This window comes from Phaenicophaeus curvirostris, chromosome 25, assembly GCF_032191515.1.
Source record: "Phaenicophaeus curvirostris isolate KB17595 chromosome 25, BPBGC_Pcur_1.0, whole genome shotgun sequence".
NCBI classification, from domain to species: Eukaryota; Metazoa; Chordata; class Aves; order Cuculiformes; family Cuculidae; genus Phaenicophaeus; species Phaenicophaeus curvirostris.
In genome coordinates, this window is record NC_091416.1 from 1,052,348 (window position 1) to 1,072,730 (window position 20,383).

Here is a 20,383-nt window from a genome sequence, read left to right on the forward strand (position 1 = left end):
GCGCTGGTTTTTAAGTCCTATGCTACATGAAAAGGTCTAGGGTGTATTAGTAGGTATCTGGCTCTTGCTGTGCTTTGGATTGTCAGTGCATGCTATTTTTTCAGCAGAAATTCATAACTGGAGGGAACTGGTGTTCATTGCCCATGGAAAAGGGAAGGAATTTCAGTTTCAGAACTGCAGAGCAAAGAAACCATTGTCCAGGTATATAAGACATATACTTCTAGAAAAGGTGCGTGGACTCATGAGGAAGTATGTCCTGGGTCGGATCCTGGGCAGTGCCCGGTAGAGTAGAGTACACCAGGCTGGCCATTCTCTGCACCCTATTCCCTTTTGCTCGTCCCTGCCCCTCATATCAACGTATAGACCTCTCACTTGTGGATTTGCCTAATAGAGCTCCATCACCTGTGCTGTCCCACTACCATCTGATGCAAGCCCCTTGCTGCTCTTTCACCCAGGCAAGTTCTCTCTCGACAGCATCAGTTCTGTTGCTCAGAGAGGGAGGAGAGGTAACAGACTTGCAAGGATCGTGCCATTCAGTTCTAAGATTCAGTTCCTTGCTCTTGCACTACTTTTGGTAATCATAAATAAAACTATTATGTGTTATGAAGTTAAGCATGTAAAGATAATGGTTAAAAGCAAAAAAAAATCCTAATCATAACGTAAACCTGAATCTTATCTAACATTGATCATCATACTTAAAGTTCTTCTCTGTCTTTCACTGTTCAGATTTGTTCGTGATTCATTTCGAAGTGGCTTCAATGTGTTCACGTTCACCAAATAGCTAACTCTAAATCCAGTCTGGGTAGGCAAAGAGTTTCACTTTCTTAGGGACTGAACTCGTGTTTCCAAGCAGGTCGTGCTTTCTACAGCCGTGCTGACAGAGATACGTGCATGTACTTGTGAATCTGATATGGAGACATATGAGGGTGGCACCTGAGTAGGAGCTGTGGTTTGGAGTTAGGCTGATATTTATCTGCAGTTCTGAGAGGATGCTTAAAATCTGACAAATGCAAGATAAGTGACGGGAGAGATCAGATTTAATGACACCTGCACAGACAGCAAAATGCTTCTGAGAGAAGAAATTGTTTTGTGTCTTCTGAAGTTTTGTCAAGGTTGCCAAGCCAATTACATGTGAAGAGAAGACTCCTTAAAGAGAACAGAAAAATTCACAACCAGAGTCTAGCTGCAATAGGAAAAAGGCAGGTGACACACGGTGGCTGGGGGTGGGTAAAAGATTTTGTTGTTTCCCCCTCTGTTATTACAGCTGAAGTTGCAGTTGTTTCAGAACTGAAGGAGGATGTAAAAGGAAGGACGGCGTGAGCATCATAGTCAGTGTTTCCTATGTAGATTTGGAATCTGAGCCAGCCTTGGCCGTTTGCACCTCCAGAGCATGGGGACATGCCAGGATGCCATTGCGTAACTGTTCTGCAACTGCCGGGCTCTTTGTGTGCTTGCAGAACATGACACAGCTACGGATCTCGCGTGTGGTCTGACCTTCAGATAGTCTTTCTGGCATTGCAGCCTCCTTCCTGACAGGCAGCGGGGCTCTTTGACTGTGGACCCGTCCCAAAAGTTCACTGCTGTCAGCCTGGTTATCTGATTTTCTGACTTTGAGCTAACACAGTGACCTCAGGCTGGTGTTGGAGGTTTAACCTCTTGAGGATTCCACCCGAACCAGATATGTACAGTAACATAAGATGGTCTCATTTAACAAAGTATGTTAATTATCTGGAATGCACTATTAATTTAGAGACATTGAGTTAGAAGGGTAGAACGAAGCTTAAATATTTGTCTCTCTTGTAAGTTTCTGGTCTGATTGTTGACAATGGACAAATAAATGAGGGATAAGGGTCTCTCCTGTCATCATGAAAATGACAGCTCATCATCAGCACCTCCCAGAGCAGGGGTGGCTGCCCCATCCCTGGAGGGGTTCAAGGCCAGGTTGGATGGGCCTTGGGCAGCCTGATCTAATGGGAGGTGTCCCTGCCCATGGCAGGGGTGGAACTGGAGGGGCTTTAAGGTCCCTTCCAACCCAAAATATTCTGTGATTCTGTGATTGTTCTTCAGGAAATTATCATTAATTTTTTCTTCCAAACTGCAGCCATGGGCTGCAGCTCCTTATTTGCATCATTTCAGCAGATTCGATGTCAGATAAGCCCTGTAGTTCTTGTCTTGAAGGGGGAGGGTGGCAACGCTATCTAATGACCAAACGAGCTTTCTGAGAACAGAGATTTCCTTGTTCAGAACAAAAGCGTTTGGGGAGGGAGAAGAAAAGGTAAAACTGCAAGGATATGAGAGATGTATCTTTTTGTGCTTTGTGTGAATGCGAATAATGGGCACAGTTAGAGATGAGAAGTGAAAAAGATTAATCCTGCAGCTGTGGGTAGCACCGAAGAGCTCCATAGATTGAATTGCTGTACGCAGATCTTATTCGTGAAGTGTTAAGGACCTGAATCTTTGCAGAGTTTTTGTTGTGGAGGAACTGGCCTGCCAAGTCCTACTGACCCTAACACATTGCTATTAATTCCAGTATGGAATTATCTGTAATGGGCACAGCCCCTGGCCTAGTTTCTTTCAGGGGTCTAGACAAATAAAGAGGAGTCTTTCAGCAGCTTTGGGTTAGACCTAGGATTTTCAGGTTGTGCGGTCAGGTAGTTGAAAGTAGAGCCCATTTTCCAATGTTTTCAACAACCCTTGCTGCTGATGATAATTAAGCCAGTATCTTTATCATCCAGTTGTGGTCTAGGCTGATGGGAGCACCCTGCTTATTTTTAGACTTGTTCTCTTTTGATAGCCTATTTGGAAATCCCTGCAATAAGATTTCACAGAACGACTGGCTTATTTAAAAGAAAAGGCAAATTCTGATCAGCTGGAGACAGCGATGGAGCATGTCCCAGGTCCCTTGCAAGCCAAACTATTCTGTGATTCTGTGTGCAGAGTATTGGACTGTAGAGCTATAACAGAAGGGAAAACACTTAAGGCCAGTGTTTACAAAAGGAAGCGAGACTTAGCTCTTCCCCTCAAACCCTGATGTGTTTGGGTCACTGGACTGCGATGTGCCCAGAGCACGTGATGTATTATTACACATTAAAGGTGGCAGAAGGTTTACAGCAGAATTGCAGCGTTGCTTTTCAGGCTGTGGAAACGCTGAGGCAAAAGTTTTCGGCAGAGGGTGACTGTTTGTGTGTGCTGTTTCGAGAATGTCCAGGAGCTTCAGTTATGCTGGGCCCTGGCCTGGGTCAGTCAGTGATTTCTTACTTGAGTTTATCCCAGTCTATTAATTCTCTCTTCTCTTGTTCTTGTGTGTATAACTGGTATGTGGTTTCACACCCTAAAACCCCTGATAAGGGACACACATTCCATAATCAATACCATGAAACTCCTAAATACAAAGAGCTGCTTTATGCACGTTGCCAAATATTTTTCAAGATGCATTTTTTGTGGAAGAACACCACTGAGAACTGGTTGAAGTTAGGTTAGACATTTACATTCCATATCTAGCTGTTCCTTCAAGAGTACCACAAGTGACCTTTAGAAAAAGGAAGGATGAAATGAGGACACAGTGACCTGGATTGTGTGTGTGTAACTGTGGCTGATCTCCGGTTACCAGTTGCTTATCTGAATCAAACGGACCTCCAAGGCATGTAAAAAAAGGTATGTCTTACCTGTGGAAACAGTTGTAGGAGCTACAAAAATGATCCGAGGGCTGGAGTACCTCCCATACAGGCAGAGAGAGTTGGGGTTGTTCAGCCTGGAGAAGAGAAGGCACCGGGGAGACCTTAGAGCAGCTTCCAGCACTTAAAGGGGCCTATAAGAAAGATGAGGACAGACTTTTTAACAGGGCCTGTTGTGACAGGACAAAGAGTAATGGTTTTAAACTAAAAGAAGGGAGATTCGGGCTGATATAAGGAAGAAATTCTTTACCATGAGGGTGGGGAGGCCCTGGCCCAGGTTGCCCAGAGCAGTCGTGGCTGCCCCATCCCTGGAGGGGTTCAAGGCCAGGTTGGATGGGGCTTGGAGCCCCTGATCCCATGGGAGGTGCTTCTGCCCATGGCAGGGGAGTGAGACTGGATGCGCTTTGAGGTCCCCTGCAACCCAAAACATTCTTATTACATGCTAAGGGAAATCTTGGAAGACAGAAGAGAAAAATGCTCTAAACACCTCTTCTGTTCTTGTGTTCCTGAAACTGCTTCTTCCACCCATGTTCAGTTTTGATGTACCTTGCAGGAAGAGTTCTGTTAGGAGAACCACTGAGGCTCTTGTGTCCTTCTTTTAGGACAGCAGTCAAGGACCTTCACTGTTAAGCTCCGTGTAAAGAGTCCAATTCAATTTCTGTATTGCCTCTCTAAAACAACTCCAACTTTATCAAAGCCTGGTAAGGTTTTGTTTAATCTCTCTGTACCACTTTGATTCTGAGGGTTCTCTGGTGTTTTTTTTAGCTCAGGATGTATGACAACACCAGGCTGTCTCCTCTGAGTATCACAACCTATACAAATAGGAGTAAATGAAATGGTACCAGCAGTGCCTGTGCTGTGTCTGCCAACTCCGGTGTTTATCAGCTTCCCTATCTGCCAGTCAGCACCGCATTGTAATAATGTACCTCTGAGGTATCAGCACCTGATAGCACTAAATCAACAACCTGATTGCTGCTTATCAACACTGTTGACTTTCACAGGATTCCTCGAGTCACACCAATATTTCTCTGCAGGAGCCTGGTCAGCTCCAAGGGTAAACGCCTTATCACCTTAAGGAAAGAAACGCCTTCTGTAACCTTCTACTGCTTAATGTGCTCCAGTATGGAAAAAGTGGTGGGGAACTGTTAAATCGTTGTTCACGCAGGAGCAGACCAGTGGTGAACACAGCCAGTGCTGCTGTGCTTGACAATCCTTGCCTGTCACTGGCCAGTGCTCCATTCTGTATTGCCTTGGAGATAGAGCTGGTTAGTGAATTGAAGCCAGTTTGCCTGAAAGCCTTAAATCCAAAGAGTATTTGTCCTTGGTATCAGATCTCTCTCCTTGAGAAAAACTCCTTTGCTTTAGAATTAACAGCATTTGTTGTCACAGAGAACATAGAGTAGCCTGCAACTCAATCAAGTGGAACAAAGGGATGAGCAGTACAGAGGTGGGACAGTGCAGTACGGAACAGTACAATGCTGGGAGCAACACGGAAACGTTGAATTCCATGAGAAAACCCCACTAGACTTCAGCAGAGCAAGTCTTTTGATTCATGGTGTGAACAGGTGTATCCAAACGTTGTGCTTCAGTGGCTTCTATTAAAAGCCTGATGAGTAAGAGCCTTGTGTATGAATACTAAGGATTGTCGTGGATTGAGTATATTCGGAATGAGAATCTGTGCTGGGTGTAGGAGGGTCCACTGGGAACCTGTCAGGAAGAGTAAAGAATGCTAAAGCAAATGCCATATGAACTAAGCAAAGGGAGCGAGAACGATGGCAGGACATGTGAGGAACAGGAGATGTGGAAGAGTTCCTGGAATGGAAGGCAAGAATGCTACAGATGGGAGCACTGGGGAGCTGAAGCAGCCACCTGAAATTGTGCATATGGAAAATAATCAGTTAGAGTTCCATCACTGAACCAGCTTCCTCAATATTCATGTTGTTTGCTGTATTCTGGTGAAAAAAAAATGCAATCTGGGAGAGCAACCACAGGGGAAGCTAAAAAAAATCTGCATTAGACTTTACTGACTTCATGTGTCTCTGTAGTTTGAGCTGTCATTTTGCTTTGGATTATTACAAAAAGTGACTAACACTCAAGTCCCGTGGGACCCGTGTCTGGTCCCATATTAAGCCATAAAAAGAAACATTTTAAAGAATTGCTTGGTTGCGGAATGGCAAATTCCAGTTGTAGACTGCAGCCAATCCCAGTAGCAGTTCCCTTCCTAGCAAAAGGCTGCATGATTTCCCCATGCCTGTTGCTTTTGGCAGAGCTCCTTCCTCCCGTCCCCAGAGCCGATGCTTGCGTTGTCAAAATTTGTTGTGTTCAAGGCTAGAGAGCTCCGAAAGAAAACTCGGGAAGTCTCAGATCCAGCACTGGATCTCAGATATATCTTGGCGAGCAAATAAGCTCTCATTGCTGCATGATTGGCAGTTTGTTGGGGTTTAGTGATAGCTGTTTATAAACTTGGATTTAGCAAACTGGTAGAAGTTTACTCCAAACTCCTACAGGCTGTGAAGTTTTGCAGGGTGTTTTAATAATTACATAGCTGGACTCGATGATCTTCAAGGTCGTTTCCAACCTAAATGATTGTATGATTTTATGATTCTATAAAAATAGCAACAGAGGACATTCAGCATCCTGATAAATATTTTCAGTGGGAGGACTGATAAAAGGATTTGTGACGGGGCCTTTCATGAATGAAAGTGAGCTTTCAGGCCTAATCTGTGCATGTAATTATTCTTTGTCATGCAAATGGTGTTCAGAATGATTTTCCCCTTCATTTCTCAACAGATTTTGGATTTGGAAACTTCTATAAGAGTGGTGAGCCTCTGACGACGTGGTGTGGAAGCCCACCATACGCAGCCCCAGAAGTCTTTGAAGGACAGCAATACGAGGGACCCCAGCTGGATATCTGGGTATTCTTTGTTTAACTTTTAGGAAGCTGGAACAAAGGAATCAGCTTTGATGTTCTTTTTTCTCTGTTGTTCCCCTTCAGCTTTATTTCATGAATGTCATAAAATGCTTCTTAACGTTGAAGGGGCTTGAAGTTGCCCATCCAGGTGGCCATGAAACATGCACTGTAGGTGTTTGTGAGCCCATGAGAGGAGAAAATAGCTCCTCCCAAGCTCTTCTGACCGAGTGCATGAACTTTGCTGTTTTCAGTGTATTTAGTATCTTTTGTGTTAAGTGGGAATTGAACTGTAAGTTCTGATGTGGTTAAAGGGATTCTGAGCCACCGAAACACAGGAGAGACGGCGACTGCTTTGCTCTTTTGAGCTGGAAACAAGCGCTCTGCCACAACCAGTTCTTCTGCAGGCAGCTGCGTGGTTTTGAATCGCTGCATCTCCGTGTGCACTACTCGACTGGAAGAGGATAGAGAGTGTAACCCACACTCCTATGCAATGGAAAAGGGATTAAAATGAACTGCAAAGTTCTGTGCACCCTTCATGTGTTGTCAGAGACGGCTTTTCATAATTTGGTTTGGGGCTTTCTTTCTTTGGGTGGCTTTGGTTTTTTTGGTTCGGTTTTTAGTTTTATTATTCTGGTACTTGCAGTGACGAATTCATATCCCAAAGCAACCAGAGACAGTGCAATTTGGCAGCCACTGCTCTGGCATCAGGTTTGCAGTGATGATATTGCACACAGCCTAACACAGACACTGACATTTTGATCAGCCTGGTGCACAAACAGGGCAGCTCATGGAAAGTTACCTTTTGGCCGCTAATCCAATTTAAATGAATCTAATTGCATTAACAAATAAAAACTGCACTTTTAGATACATATATTTGTGTGTATACATGTATCTCTCTACAGACATACACATATATTTGGAACTAGTTAGCTGTTTTAAAAAGGAGAGCTCGGCTACGCTGACTGCTTCAAGTAGCACAGGCACTCTGAATGTCAGGAGTAAATCTCTGAACCTTAGTAAATATCGTTTAAATGATAATATCCTAAATTGTCAACAGAATCTGCCTGCCCACAGAGAGAAGTGTGTGTGTGTTTAAGATAAATCATCATCTTCATTTGCTTTCTGAGATGAGTTAAGGATTCTGTGTCTTACAATATCCCATCACAGAACATAACTACAGAAAGCATTAAGCTTGCAGGAGGAATGCTACGATCCCCAGCTCAGTTTCTGGCAGGTTAAGGAAGGAAGTGACTTTTTAAACTGTGTCTTTAATGTTAAAAGCTCTGCGTACTTACAGAGCATTAAGGTGAATGCTGAACGCCTGCTTTTTCCCCTCGAGAAGCCCAGCGAGGGCTGTCTCTGCCAACCGACTGGCACGAGGGTCGGTGCGGTTGCTTCATCTAGCGCAGCGCTGTGTTTTCTTGGCATCTACTGCCAGACTATTTCCACTCACAGTGCCAATTAACTCGCGTACTTTCAAACATGAGCCTGGCAGTTGGAGGAGAGCTCTTGCCCAGATCGCCTCCCGTATCTCATGTTAAGAACCCCTCGTGCTCAGCCCCGCACCCAGCAGAGCGGAATTGTGAGCTGGGGTCCCCTGAAGCTGCCTGTGGGTGAAGTTACCAGCGTGCCTCTTACCCAGGCTTTTGCAAATTTTGGTTTCTTACTTTGAGCAGCTGCTGTTTAAGGTTTGTTTTGGTTTGAACGGTGAGATTAATAAAAAGCATCTCTAATTCTTACCCAAAGTTGGGGCTCACTTCTTGGCTATCATTCAGTCCCTGTGCTAGCTTCCTGCTAGTTTCCAGAGCCCCTAACCCTTTACACTTCAGCTTACCTGCCTTTTGGCACAAGGTACTGCAAGCCTAGCCATTGCGGGCTAGCTGAGTGCTCTTAATGTTTAGGGATCTCCAGAAATCTAACTCCTTTTGGTATGAATTTCCTGCTTCTGCAGAACATCATTTAACTCTCTTCTGTGGCAGGATTTGGCCAGCCAAGCTCAGAGACTGCTTCTAGCCTGAGAAATGAAATGCATATTCTCTTTCTTACAGAGCATGGGCGTAGTTCTTTATGTTTTGGTCTGTGGAGCATTACCTTTCGATGGACCGACACTCCCCATACTGAGGCAACGAGTTCTTGAAGGAAGGTTCAGGATCCCTTATTTTATGTCAGAAGGTAAGGGTGTCTTTTTACGCTCTAAGCACCGTTAAACTCTAGAAGAACCTCTTGGAGTACAGCAAAGGGTGGTGCATCTGCACCCTAGACTGGGGCATGGCATGCTGCTTGCTTTGTAAAGAAACACAACTCAGCCCAGGTGAGCTCTGTGCTTTTGCAGTCAGGCTGCGGCCATGCAAACTGACCCATTTTTCCCTGAGCAGGGCATGGAGGTTGCAGTGTGGCTGTGCTCATGGGCAGGGAGAGCATCAAAATGGGAGCTTAGGTTCTGGAATTAAAATAGGTGAACCTGCAGACCACTGGCCAGTGTTCTCAGCCACAGAGACATGAGGCATCACAGCCTCAAAGAGGCATCCAATATTACTGCTACCCTCATGGGAGAGCTGCGTAGAAGGAACGGCACTGTTAACCACACCCTGCATTTAAAGAAGCTGAGGGGCTGTCCTTCTTAATCTAACTTCTAATTTTGTTTTGAGAGATTGTTTTAGCCTTCAGGAAATGTATTTAGCACAGAAGTTAGGTAGAAGTAAAGCAATTTCCTGTTGTCGTGCTCTGTATCAGTATGTCTCGGGTGAATATATGCAAGTACCGCTTAGCAGGCTGTTAATTTTTCTTTCCCAACAGAGTGTGAACATCTGATTAGAAGAATGCTGGTCCTAGACCCATCCAAACGGTTAACTATTGCTCAGATTAAGGAGCACAAGTGGATGCTTATCGAAGTTCCTGCACAGAGGCCTATTCTTTATCCACCAGGAGAGGAGAATGAGCCTTCCATTGGAGAGTATAATGAGCAGGTCTTACGGCTGATGCATAGCCTTGGAATTGATCAGCAGAAAACTATTGAGGTAAAATAGACTTAAATAGATATTTGTCCCTGGAGGGAAGTTCTCCTTTTTTTTTTTTTTTATGACTAAAATGTATTTCCTGAGATGCTTACAGCATTATTTATGCCAGCAGACAAAACTGGTGGTGTATTTTACCTGGTCAGACCCTAGCAAAAGGGCAAATGTTTTAAACGTGCTGTACTCCTGCCTCCCTGTCCTATTGATGTCTCGGTAAGTCGTTGTGGATATAGGCAGTTGGGAGTAATTTTTGCTAGAAGAGGCCAGTTCCTCTGCTTTGCAGAGGCTCAGTTCCCACTTGCTTCTTGTGACTTGGAGCGGCCAGTATATTCAGGAAGCCTGGAGACCAGTCCCTTCTCCAGGGTCGGATCTTCAAGGGTTTAGAGGAACACCTGAATGTCAGCTATAAGTACTGTTGCAGCCCCAAACACAGCAGCCTCCTGTGAGCTTGCCGCTGAGCTAAGGTTGATGCTGCTTTTTGCCTGGCACTGTGATTTGAAACTTTCTCAATTCTTCTGGTCTTATAGAACTTAAACATCATAGAAACAATGCATATTTGGCTGCACCCACACTTCTGTGCTTCTCTTTTTCAGTCCCTGCAGAACAAGAGTTATAACCACTTTGCTGCTATCTATTACTTGTTAGTGGAAAGACTCAAATCACATCGGAGTAGCTTCCCTGTGGAACAGCGAGTTGACGCTCGTCAGCGTCGGCCAAGCACCATCGCTGAGCAGACAGTAGCCAAGGTAAGGTCTCATTCCTAGCAGATGTGGGCTTAAGGCTGTGCAAGACATTATTCTCTTTGAAATTGGTGTTTCTACACAGATTCACATAGAATCCTTTGCTGTTTTCTGATTTCTGTAGCACGTAGACTTGCAGCATCATTTTGGAAAGACTTTTTTTTGGATTTGCCTCCTGTCATCACTGTGTGATGACAAATCGGTTTTCTGGCATGCCTCCTACAACTGCTCCGGCTGCCTCCTCCCCAGAACAGATCAGTTTGGAGGGGATTGAGTAAGTTTAAAAGTGAAAGGGAAGTCGACTGCATTCTGAAGCCCAAAATGCAAACAATGGTTTTGGCTTTAATGGTGTGGTTTAGCCTTAACTCCCAGCTTATGTCCCAGTTAAAGGGAAAGTACTGTGCTTGTGCTTCTAATGGAAAACAGTCCCATTTTTGAGAATTTCAGACCTTTTGCTGGGAAGTTATGGGTTAAAATGTTAGTGAAATACCACTTCTGGGGACTGTGCAACACTTGGAGTATCTTTAATGTGACTGACAAACAAGCTGTGGAATTTATGGAAAGCCGTGCTAGCATGGGGCTAAAAGCATACAGGCTCTACTTAGTATGATAAACGTAGTTACTCTGAAGGGACCTGTTGAAAATAGAATTACTTTCTTCCCCACTGTTTTCTAGACACGCTTTCTGTCTCCCATGAAATGAAGCATGACAGAGAATAGTATGAGGTACCCAAAAGAAATTATTGGGATCAACCTACCAGGTTAAGATGCCAGTTCATTGTTATATCTTAAGTACCTGATAAAAATATCATTGTCACGAGGCTCTTGCTGGCTCAAGACTCAGATTTGTTCCTAAATAATGTCATATATTTTAAGATTTGCACCGCTTTTTTTCTCCTATGACCCAGCAGGAGTCTTAATTTCATGGAAGACTTTGCAGCACGACTGCAAAACCTCTGTGTGCATAGAGCCAACATGATGACTAATTGATTTAACTCTTAAGGATGTCACATGTGTTTTATCAAGAGCAATTCTGTGTGCTCCTTACATGTGCTGCCAGCCCCCTCCATTGCAGGAGGCTGTCCACTTAGTATCCTCTCTAATTAGACTGACTGATTCAGCACAGACTCTGAGGCTGTTCAGCCTGCTCCTTCCTTAGCAATTTTCTCCAGAAAGAAAGGTCATGTACAGTTCATCATGTCTTATTCCAATAATTCTTGGAGATTTTTTTTTTAACGTGTTCTTTTGTTTTATTAAGATACACAGACATTGTACAGCTTTCGATTTCTATTAATGCGTAACTGGACGCATGAAAGACTTGGCCTAAGATGACTGAGATTTATTGTGGCCTCAAGTAAATATTCTCTTGAGGTCACAGCCTCCCAGGTGCCGCTGTACAGAACAGATGCCCAGACCTGACTTCCAGGAGAAATCATAATCATGGTGTTCCTTTTTTGCTTGAGCAAGACACTATTTGGATTTGGATTCTGTTGAAATGAAAGCCAAATCACTTTAGCTATGAAAACATAGGTCCAGGAACAATATGAGTGACAAAGATTAAAACCGTCTATTTTCTTAGTTCTAATTATAGAAGGACACAGGAGTCAAAAGCATGCTATTAATTATAAGATGTATCATAAGCAGGTGGAGACAAATTAACAAGGAGGGAGAAGGTTGTTCCTTATTGTCCTAAGCTCCTCTACTTTATGGCATTGTTAGTATTTCCTCAGGACCGCAAGCAATCTTGCAGTTATCCGAAGTAACAAGATAATTTGTTTTCACACATGGTGGCACCACAGGCTCCTCTATAAGGCCACTCGTTTCCTTTTGGACAGGCAAGTTGTGTGGATGCTGCACTTGAGGAAATTATGGTTAAGAAACAGTGAAAACCACTGTTTTCCTAATTGTGCCACAATTGCCATTCCTGATGCAGACCTTTCCCCTCCGCGGTGCTCCCTCTGTTCAGATACCTTACTGCAGATCCAGCCTGCACTATCCTTTCCCATCCTCCTTCCTACAGGAACTGGTGCACGTTAGAAAAGTCACTGAAACTAGCCCTCTGCCTGGTAATACTCGGGGGTTTGTCCTGAATTCCTGAAGGAATTCCAGCTTGTCAGAAGTTGGAGGGCACCAAAGGGTCCCAAACACTTGTCTTTACTGCTAGGAAGTGCTCGGCTTCAGTTAGGAGCTGGTTTAACAATGCTTGGTTTGGTGCTTTTTTAAAGTCTGAAGACTAAGAATGTAATTCATCATGAATGAGGAACTAAATCTTGCACTTCTCCTGCTTTGGAAATGGCCTAGGTAGCATTTATTTTTAATTTGTGACTTTGTATGTTGTTTCCTACCTCAAATTGTTCTGGTTTTGGAATTGTTAAAATCTTTTTTAGGCACAAGCTGTGGTACCTTCAGTTAACTTGCATTCACAAAACCCAAGGTTGTTGCAGTCTCCAGGCCTTCCCTCAGCTTCAGGAGCAGAAGCCTTTTCATTCCCTCCATCCAGCTGCCAGGGAGATACGGCATTTATGGAGGAAGAAAGAGTTGAGACACCAAAGGTACGACTTAAAACCACCCTGCTGTTTTGTCAGAAATCATTAAGGCTGAAAAAGATTGTTGCCTTTTCAGTTACTGCCTAGTAGAAGCACAGCTAGCGGTTGTAGCTGTAGCTCTTCAGTATTAACTGAAGATCAGTTCCTTCTGACAGGGTAGACTTCATCATCCAAGCAGAAAGCACTGTGGAGTCAGGGACAGAACATTTACTAATCCAGACTAATGTCACTTCATTGACATCAGGACGCCTCCTGCGTCTCCACGCTTGCAGGAGCTGGAGAACCCTGCTGTTTCTTAGCCTTTTCTTCAGATACTCGATGTTCTCAGCCTGCTCCCAGGCACTTACTCTTAAGCATATGCTGTGCCCAAAACTCTGGTCTCCGGCACGTTCTCATTGCTGGGTAACCGCTCAGGATAGACAGCATGTCAAATACAAAGACCTATTGTATCTGAACACTCTACCTGTACATTTCTAGCACTTGCTGGACAAAACAAAATGTGCCTGTTTCCCTGTATTTAAGTATTCTCTGAGTGTCAAAGTTCTACGTATTCCAGATTGATGTTCTACTTCTCTTGTGTATAACTTTCAACAGCCGTGTCATTTTTTTATCACTGTTTTGCCTCTCATGTTCTTTGCTTACATTCCAACCTTACCACACTGTCATTTGTAAAAGAAAACTCAGCCTAAGTTGGTTTTCAAAGCAGGTTTGTTCTATTCTCACGTGTATTTTCGGGAGCCCTGAGGACTCCTCATACGTAGCTTCTAATACAAAGGGTTCGCTGCTGAGCATCTAGAGGAACCTACTCAGCTACTTACCCAAAAATTCAGACAGATGAGAACAGGAAGCTGTAACAGGACCTTAACTGTAACTTTCTGTTGCCAGCTGAAGCAATGAAATACCATGTACTTAAAATTCCATCTCTCTGCCAATTGCATAATGAGCCAGCCAAAAAAGTTACGTTTTTGTTAATATTTCGTTGAGTGGTGAATAGCCAGCAGGACCTTGTGAAACTGTCGGAACTGCAGCATCGCTTGGCGGATGAGAGAGGCTGTGGATGTTGTGTACTTAGACTTCAGCAAAGCCTTTGACGCTGTCTCCCACAGCATCCTCCTGGAAAAAGTGGCTGCCCAGGGCTTGGGTGGGTGTACTTTTCACTGGGTAGAAAAACTAGCTGGATGGCCGAGCCCAGAGAGTGGTGGGGAGTGGAGTTAAATCCCAGCAGCAGCCAGTCGCAAGCACTGTTCCCCAGGGCTGAGTGTTGGGGCTGGTTCTGTTCAGTATCTTTATCCATGGCGTCCCCATCCCTGGAAGTGTTTAGAAGACATGTGGATGTGGTCTTTAGGGATGTGGTTTAGTGGTGGAGTTGGCAGCATGAGGTTTATGGTTGGACTTGATGATTTTAAAGGTCTTTTCCAACTTGAGCAATTCGCTGATTCCATCTCCGATAGGCTGTACAGTTCTCAGTGAGGCCGTTTCTGTAACTGGCAACGCCTGTGAAGTCTTCACTGGAGACCATGTAAACCTGCAGCTCCATCTAATGGGTTTTATTTCCTGTAATCAGACTGGAAGACTTCGTGTAGGCTTTCCACACCTCCACAGTTAACAGACTTAGCTGAACTCAGCTAATCGGATGTGACTGCTCCATGGCCTTACAGGTCACGGTTTCCTTCGCTGAAGGGAGCTGCAGCCTGATCCCTTCTGCCATACGAGTTTGAGGTCCATGACAATCCTCTGCAGGACAGCAAAGAATAAGTGGAACAAACAGGAGTGAGCAGCTAGAAGCTTGTGTGAGAAGGGGAAGTGGCTTACAAGATGCAATGGCTTCATTACATTTATGAAGTATATCATCTTTCTTACAAAGCTCTTTGTTGTTCTCATATCACATTCCATCATAACTTTAATTTCAGTAGTTTGCCTGGTGCCAGCTCAGGGTTTGATTTCATGCTTGCCATTTTGAAGTTTTTATTGCTCACTTACTGGATTGTTACCAACACAAAGAGTGTGGCCCTGGTTCTCATCACTGGTTTCAGTAGCTCCTTGTGTGGTCTCATACGACCGGAAAGCAAAAAGCAGTTCAAAGACAGTTGGAAATTAACATTTTAAACTTTTATTTTGCATCCTTCATTGCTTTTATAAACATAGTTTGGCCAGAGTAGATCAAGAAATGGTGATTACAGCAAAGTGCCGAATCACAATTGATTTGGGAATATTTGGTGTTACAAGTATTGTAGAACATCTCTGCTAAAGCCTTTCCACCGCTGATCCCGGTGCCACCGTATACTGCGACGAGCCAGCTGCCCACATGGTGTTGGTTCTCTCTTTCCTTCCAGCAGTTCATTAAACAGCCTTCCCAGTGCTTTTGCTGCCAGATCAGCAGAAAGCATTTGAATGGAAAACTCACAAATGGAAAGCAAAAGTGTGCAAGAAATTCAGCTTGGAGATATAATCCATTAAATTTAAACAGAGGCAGCAGATCCAGAATTTCCTTGTGCAAATATCATGATTTTACTGATGCTTGAAATATTTATAGCTCTTTATTGATACTGTTTTAAGTTTTTCTTAGAGTGCTAATGCACTGCCTGCTGGCAGGAGCGTTTGTTAACAGCTCCTGCTAATGCATTGAAGCTTCCTTCCCAAAGACACTTTGTTTTCAGAGTACTGAACAACTTTTAAGAAAGCTCAGGAATGGTTCCTTCACAGTTTGACCTAAAAATCACCTCTAGCAGTGCCAGGTTATGTGCTAAATTAATGTGTTGTTTCATTCATGTTGCACCCCACCTGATCCTAACAAAACAGTGGATGTGACTTGGGCAACAGAATTAATTAAGGTACAGAAGGGCTCAGGACAAACTGATTTGGAGAATAAAACCAGAATTTAAATCCTACAAGTATTTTGGGTGGGAAAGGTTCCTCTAAAGGCCCTGTAGTCCAGCCTCCTGCCAAAAGCAGGTCTAGCTTCAAAGCGAGATGAGGATGCTCAGACCTTTGTCAAGTTGAGTGAATCCAAGGAGGGGGATTCCACAGCCTCTCTGGGCACCCTTGGTTTGCAGAGGACCACTGGGACTCAAATGGGCTTTTGCTGGAAAGGGTACATTTTTTGTATTATTCTTGAGCACATCTCTGCAAGAGCTGCGGAATTGAATACAAGATGACTGGTTTGTAGTGCTTATGTGAGCATGATAAATGAGCACAGCAGGTATAGTAAGGGGAAACAATAACATTGTACGTTCCATAAATATTTTATATTTGTGACTAAGCTGGCAAAGGTTTTGTATAGCTCTGGAGAACACAGTACTGTGGAAATAAGAGTATTTAGATTTAGAGAGCTGAGCGCTAAGAGGATGTCAGTGGTGATCCTACCTAGAGGGATTTGTTTGTCGCATACAATTCTTAACAAGTCTTTCTTACCTCAGTAGATTACAGGGAGGGTCGCGCCTGTTACATATCCTTCAGCCAACATCATAGGCAGAGATTTCTTGCTCTGTGCACACAACTGAAAGGCGTCCATCTCCTCCTTGTGTCGTTCAGGTAAACGGCTGCCTGCTGGATCCTGTACCTCCCATGGTGATTAGGAAAGGATGCCAGTCGCTGCCTACCAGCATGATGGAAACTTCTATCGATGAAGGGATCGAGACAGAAGGGGAGTCAGAAGATGACCCTGCCCAGGCGTTTGCAGCCATGCAGGCAGCTCGCTGCGGGAAGCGACGGCACACGCTGGCAGAAGTTACTAATCAGATGGTGATGATGCCAGGCACAGGTACAGAAGTTAGCACGGATGCCTCAAAGCTTTTCTGCTCACAGCACTCAATCTAGTCACGAAGTCCTAAGAGTGACAAGCACAAGTTAGAATTCCTTGGTTTTTTTACTCAGCATTTGCTATAGAGACTAAAGGGGAAAAACCCACAACAAAACTCCCCAAACCCTGCTGTAAAGAGTAAAACCAAAGCAGCAGATACAGAGCTCGCTACAGTTGTGTACAACCCCAGGAGCAACTGGTAAAGTCTGGCAAAGGTGGCTTGTTCCTTTTCACATAACTAAGTGTCCCCAAGTCATTCAGCCCCTAACGATGTGCTGGCAGAGGGAGACAGTGGAGAAACAAAAACTTCAGGATTGTCAGGTATTCCAAAAGCAGCAAGGTGACCAAACCTTCCAGCTCAGGCTGCAGTCTTGTCAGTATTATCTAGAGGGGGGAAAAAACACTGAATGCTCTCCAAACAAGGCAATGAACATCATCTGCATAGCATCTTATTGCTGTGATGAGGTAAAAAACAGTAGCAAATCCCCACTCTGGAACCACAAGTACTCCATTACCATTACGTTATGAAATGTGATTTTGTGTTAGTGTCCTCTCGGATGGGCGCTGTTGGCACAGCTTGAGTCTAAGCATTACCCTTTTTTTTTTATGCTGGCTTTTGTTTATTGTCACAGGGAAGGTCTACTCGATGGATGAAAACTCCTCTCTGGGCAGTATTGATTCAGAGTATGACATGGGATCCATTCAGAGAGATATTAAATTCCTGGAAGACACCCCTTCCTTGAAGGAATTGGTGCTGACTAACCAGCAAGCGCCCAGAATGACGGCACCTTTCATAGGTCTGAGACCTGCCAATCCAGCCATGCAAGCTCTCACCTCCCAGAAGCGAGAGACCCACAACCGCTCTCCTGTCAGCTTCCGAGAGGGGCGCAGAGCGTCCGACACATCCCTCACTCAAGGTAATCACAACCATTTCGTGCCACTTGATACCCAGATGCAGCTATCAATGTACACAGAGGCAGCAGCACCACGCTGGGACTCAGCTTATCTCATGTTCGCTGCAGTAACCAGATAAGAATTAACTGATTTTCTGACAAGGGTTTTGCTCAACTCTTCTCCAGGAATTGTAGCATTTAGACAGCACCTCCAGAACCTGGCGCGAACCAAAGGAATCCTGGAACTGAACAAAGTCCAGATGCTGTATGAGCAGATAGGATCAGAAGAAGAACCTTCTCTGACATCAGCTGCCACCCCGTTGCAGGACCTCATTAATAGTCCTCCACAGGTACTTAAACCAGAAACAGAGCTCCATCTTTCAGATACTTATACTCTGGGACAGATACAGAGAGGATAAGGTGTTCTGGGGACCTCAGAAGAGCTAATTTACAGATGAAGTTCCCTCTTCTCCTTTTGACTTCCTCCAAATAGAGAATGGGAACTTGCAGGCTGACCTTTACCATCCTCACACTAGCAGCATGATGGCCTTGTAAGCTTTCCGAGGGCAACTTTCTATTATTGCTTTAATCTGAAGGATATTTTAGATTTAAAAAAGATATTAAAAAATTAATATCTTTCCCTGTTGGATCTGATTTAATATAAATATAAGAAGTGAAAAAGCTGAGTGATAATGGCTAGCCTGATTTGCATAGTGAAATTAAATAGCTTCTACAAGCTCCTTGATTATTTATTTCCAATGGAACAGCTCACAGCAAACAGGAATAATAAGTTTCTGTTAAACCCCATGAATAAAGTGGGTAAGAAGTACCCAGGCACTGTAAGCACCTGATGTTCCAGCTGAATCCTGCTGTTCCTAAAGCTCTGGCTGTTTCTGTCTGAGCGCTGACAAACTTCAGTTCTGACAGCCGCAAAGTCGTAATGTTTTCACAAGACTCTCTTGCTCGATGCAAACGTGCTGCAGTGCTCGGGGTATTCCCATGACAATTCACTTCCCTCCCATGTCAGCTCGAGATGCCTACTCCACACGTATCCCATCCACCACTATCAAAAGCTTTTTGCTTTCCGTTTTGACGCTGTGAAATGAGCCGCACAAAGCATGGTCAGAGTTTGGATGGTTTTCTAACCTCATTCATTTACTATTCCAGAGGGCAAGTCAGAAAATACATTATATATAGTATCATTTTAATTACAGATGGAAACTGTTGCCATTTTGCAGCACAGATAATCCCAAGCTTTGCAATTGAGGTTCCTCACCATGCAGTGAAAGTGGTGAGGGACACCGGAGATCAGTCTGTGTGGCAACTGTGAAACCTCTGTCAGGGGAAATCCTTAAAGAAAGGGATGAGGCGGAAAAAGCTGTTTCTGGGAATAAAATTTATTCCTCTTCTCTCTGCAGGAGGAAGCATCTCAGCAGCAGCAGGAACCTGCATCTGCTTTCCCTAACGGTGCACATCCCCCATTATTATCCAGACGGCAGAGCTTAGAAACGCAGTACTTGCAGCACAGGCTCCAGGTACCACATCTCCCCTCCACTGAACTGAACCAGCTGCTGTTACTACGCAGCAGACTAACCAAAAGATCGGTCAGAGGCTAAATCAGTAGAGAAAAACTGAATTGGAAATCATGCTATCTTTTTCTTTTGTCAGGCACTGACCCTAATTACGCAAAAAGTATATTACTGCTGGTTTCCTACTCAGTCTGTTACCGTGTAGTGTTATTAAAGCAATTTGAAGTAACTGCTAGTAAATAGCTATTCTCTGTTTGCACCCCAGGAAGGTTATTCAGTAGCATCTGAGGAGTCACTTCTGACCCCCGAGGACTTATGTTTCTTTCCCCTTCTCTTTCACTGGGGAACAAATCTCTCTCTGGGTTTTCATGGTACAGTCTATCACGCAAAGGTCTTTGTCTAATGGTTAGAAGCTGATAAGTGGTAGTGACTGTGGGTTTAGACAGCAGCTCTGTCGACTGCTTCCAAAGGTGGAACTGGGCAGTTACACTGTAGTAAGGATGGACTGTCCTCTCTCACTGGCTTTCTGGACTAATGCATTAAATCAAACACAGTCTAGAACAGCATTGCTTTTCTTGCAGAAACCCACACTACTATCAAAAACTCAGAATACTTGCCAGTTGTACTGCAAAGAACTGCCCCGGAGTCTGGAACAGCAGCTACAGGAGCACAGGTAAGAAGCTTCCAAAATACACACTTAAGTTTTATTTACTCTTCCTCTCAAGAGTAATAAAAGAACTGGAACAATCTTTGTCCATTTAGAAATCCTTTGCAAGAGGAATACTGTAAGGACACGTTCCTCCTTTTAAAACAGGGACAACAGTCCTGCCACGCGTTGGCAAATTTCTGTACTACCAGCTCTTTATCAGCAAACACTTAGAGCGAAGGTAAATGCAAGTACCTGTAGGCTTCATTCAGTGCCAGTGGGTTCATAGAAGCACAGGAGGAAGCTACTCTAGTGCTTACATTGTTGTACTTAACTTCACCGCCCTCATCCTCCCAACCACCCACTGTTTAGCACCTACATGTTGCCGTATTAATCTACCTCAGAACGTGGATTGCGTTTCTCTGCCTGCTGGGAAGCCCCGTAGTCATTCAGTTATTTCGTGTCTCATTCCCAGACCCAGTAATTTTACAGTAAAGTAAATCAACTTCCTCTTGTCACATAAGATCAGTTTAGAAGGGACGCTGCTCTGAAAAAGTTAGTGAAGCGTGAATAGATTCCAAGTGTCCCCTTATGACCGTATGTATTATAGCAGACAAGATATTAATTGCCAT

At 44.1% G+C, this 20,383-nt stretch overlaps 2 protein-coding genes across 2 annotated transcripts in view; one reads left to right on the forward strand and one right to left on the reverse strand.

Moving 5' to 3' along the window:
• SIK2 (salt inducible kinase 2) overlaps nt 1-20,383 on the forward strand; it is a 42,740-nt gene that overhangs the window by 18,374 nt on the left and 3,983 nt on the right. Inside the window, exons 5-14 of the mRNA XM_069876570.1 lie at nt 6,465-6,589; nt 8,634-8,757; nt 9,382-9,602; nt 10,193-10,345; nt 12,726-12,890; nt 16,416-16,644; nt 17,316-17,600; nt 17,763-17,926; nt 18,995-19,111; nt 19,687-19,778. Of these exons, the coding sequence (XP_069732671.1) occupies nt 6,465-6,589; nt 8,634-8,757; nt 9,382-9,602; nt 10,193-10,345; nt 12,726-12,890; nt 16,416-16,644; nt 17,316-17,600; nt 17,763-17,926; nt 18,995-19,111; nt 19,687-19,778 (1,675 nt within the window). The remainder of the gene's footprint in view (nt 1-6,464; nt 6,590-8,633; nt 8,758-9,381; nt 9,603-10,192; nt 10,346-12,725; nt 12,891-16,415; nt 16,645-17,315; nt 17,601-17,762; nt 17,927-18,994; nt 19,112-19,686; nt 19,779-20,383) is intronic.
• The window catches only part of ALG9 (ALG9 alpha-1,2-mannosyltransferase), a 55,824-nt gene continuing 50,419 nt past the window's right edge, over nt 14,979-20,383 (reverse strand). Inside the window, exon 15 of the mRNA XM_069876573.1 lies at nt 14,979-16,710. Within this exon, the coding sequence (XP_069732674.1) occupies nt 16,701-16,710 (10 nt within the window). The 3' untranslated portion in view covers nt 14,979-16,700. The remainder of the gene's footprint in view (nt 16,711-20,383) is intronic.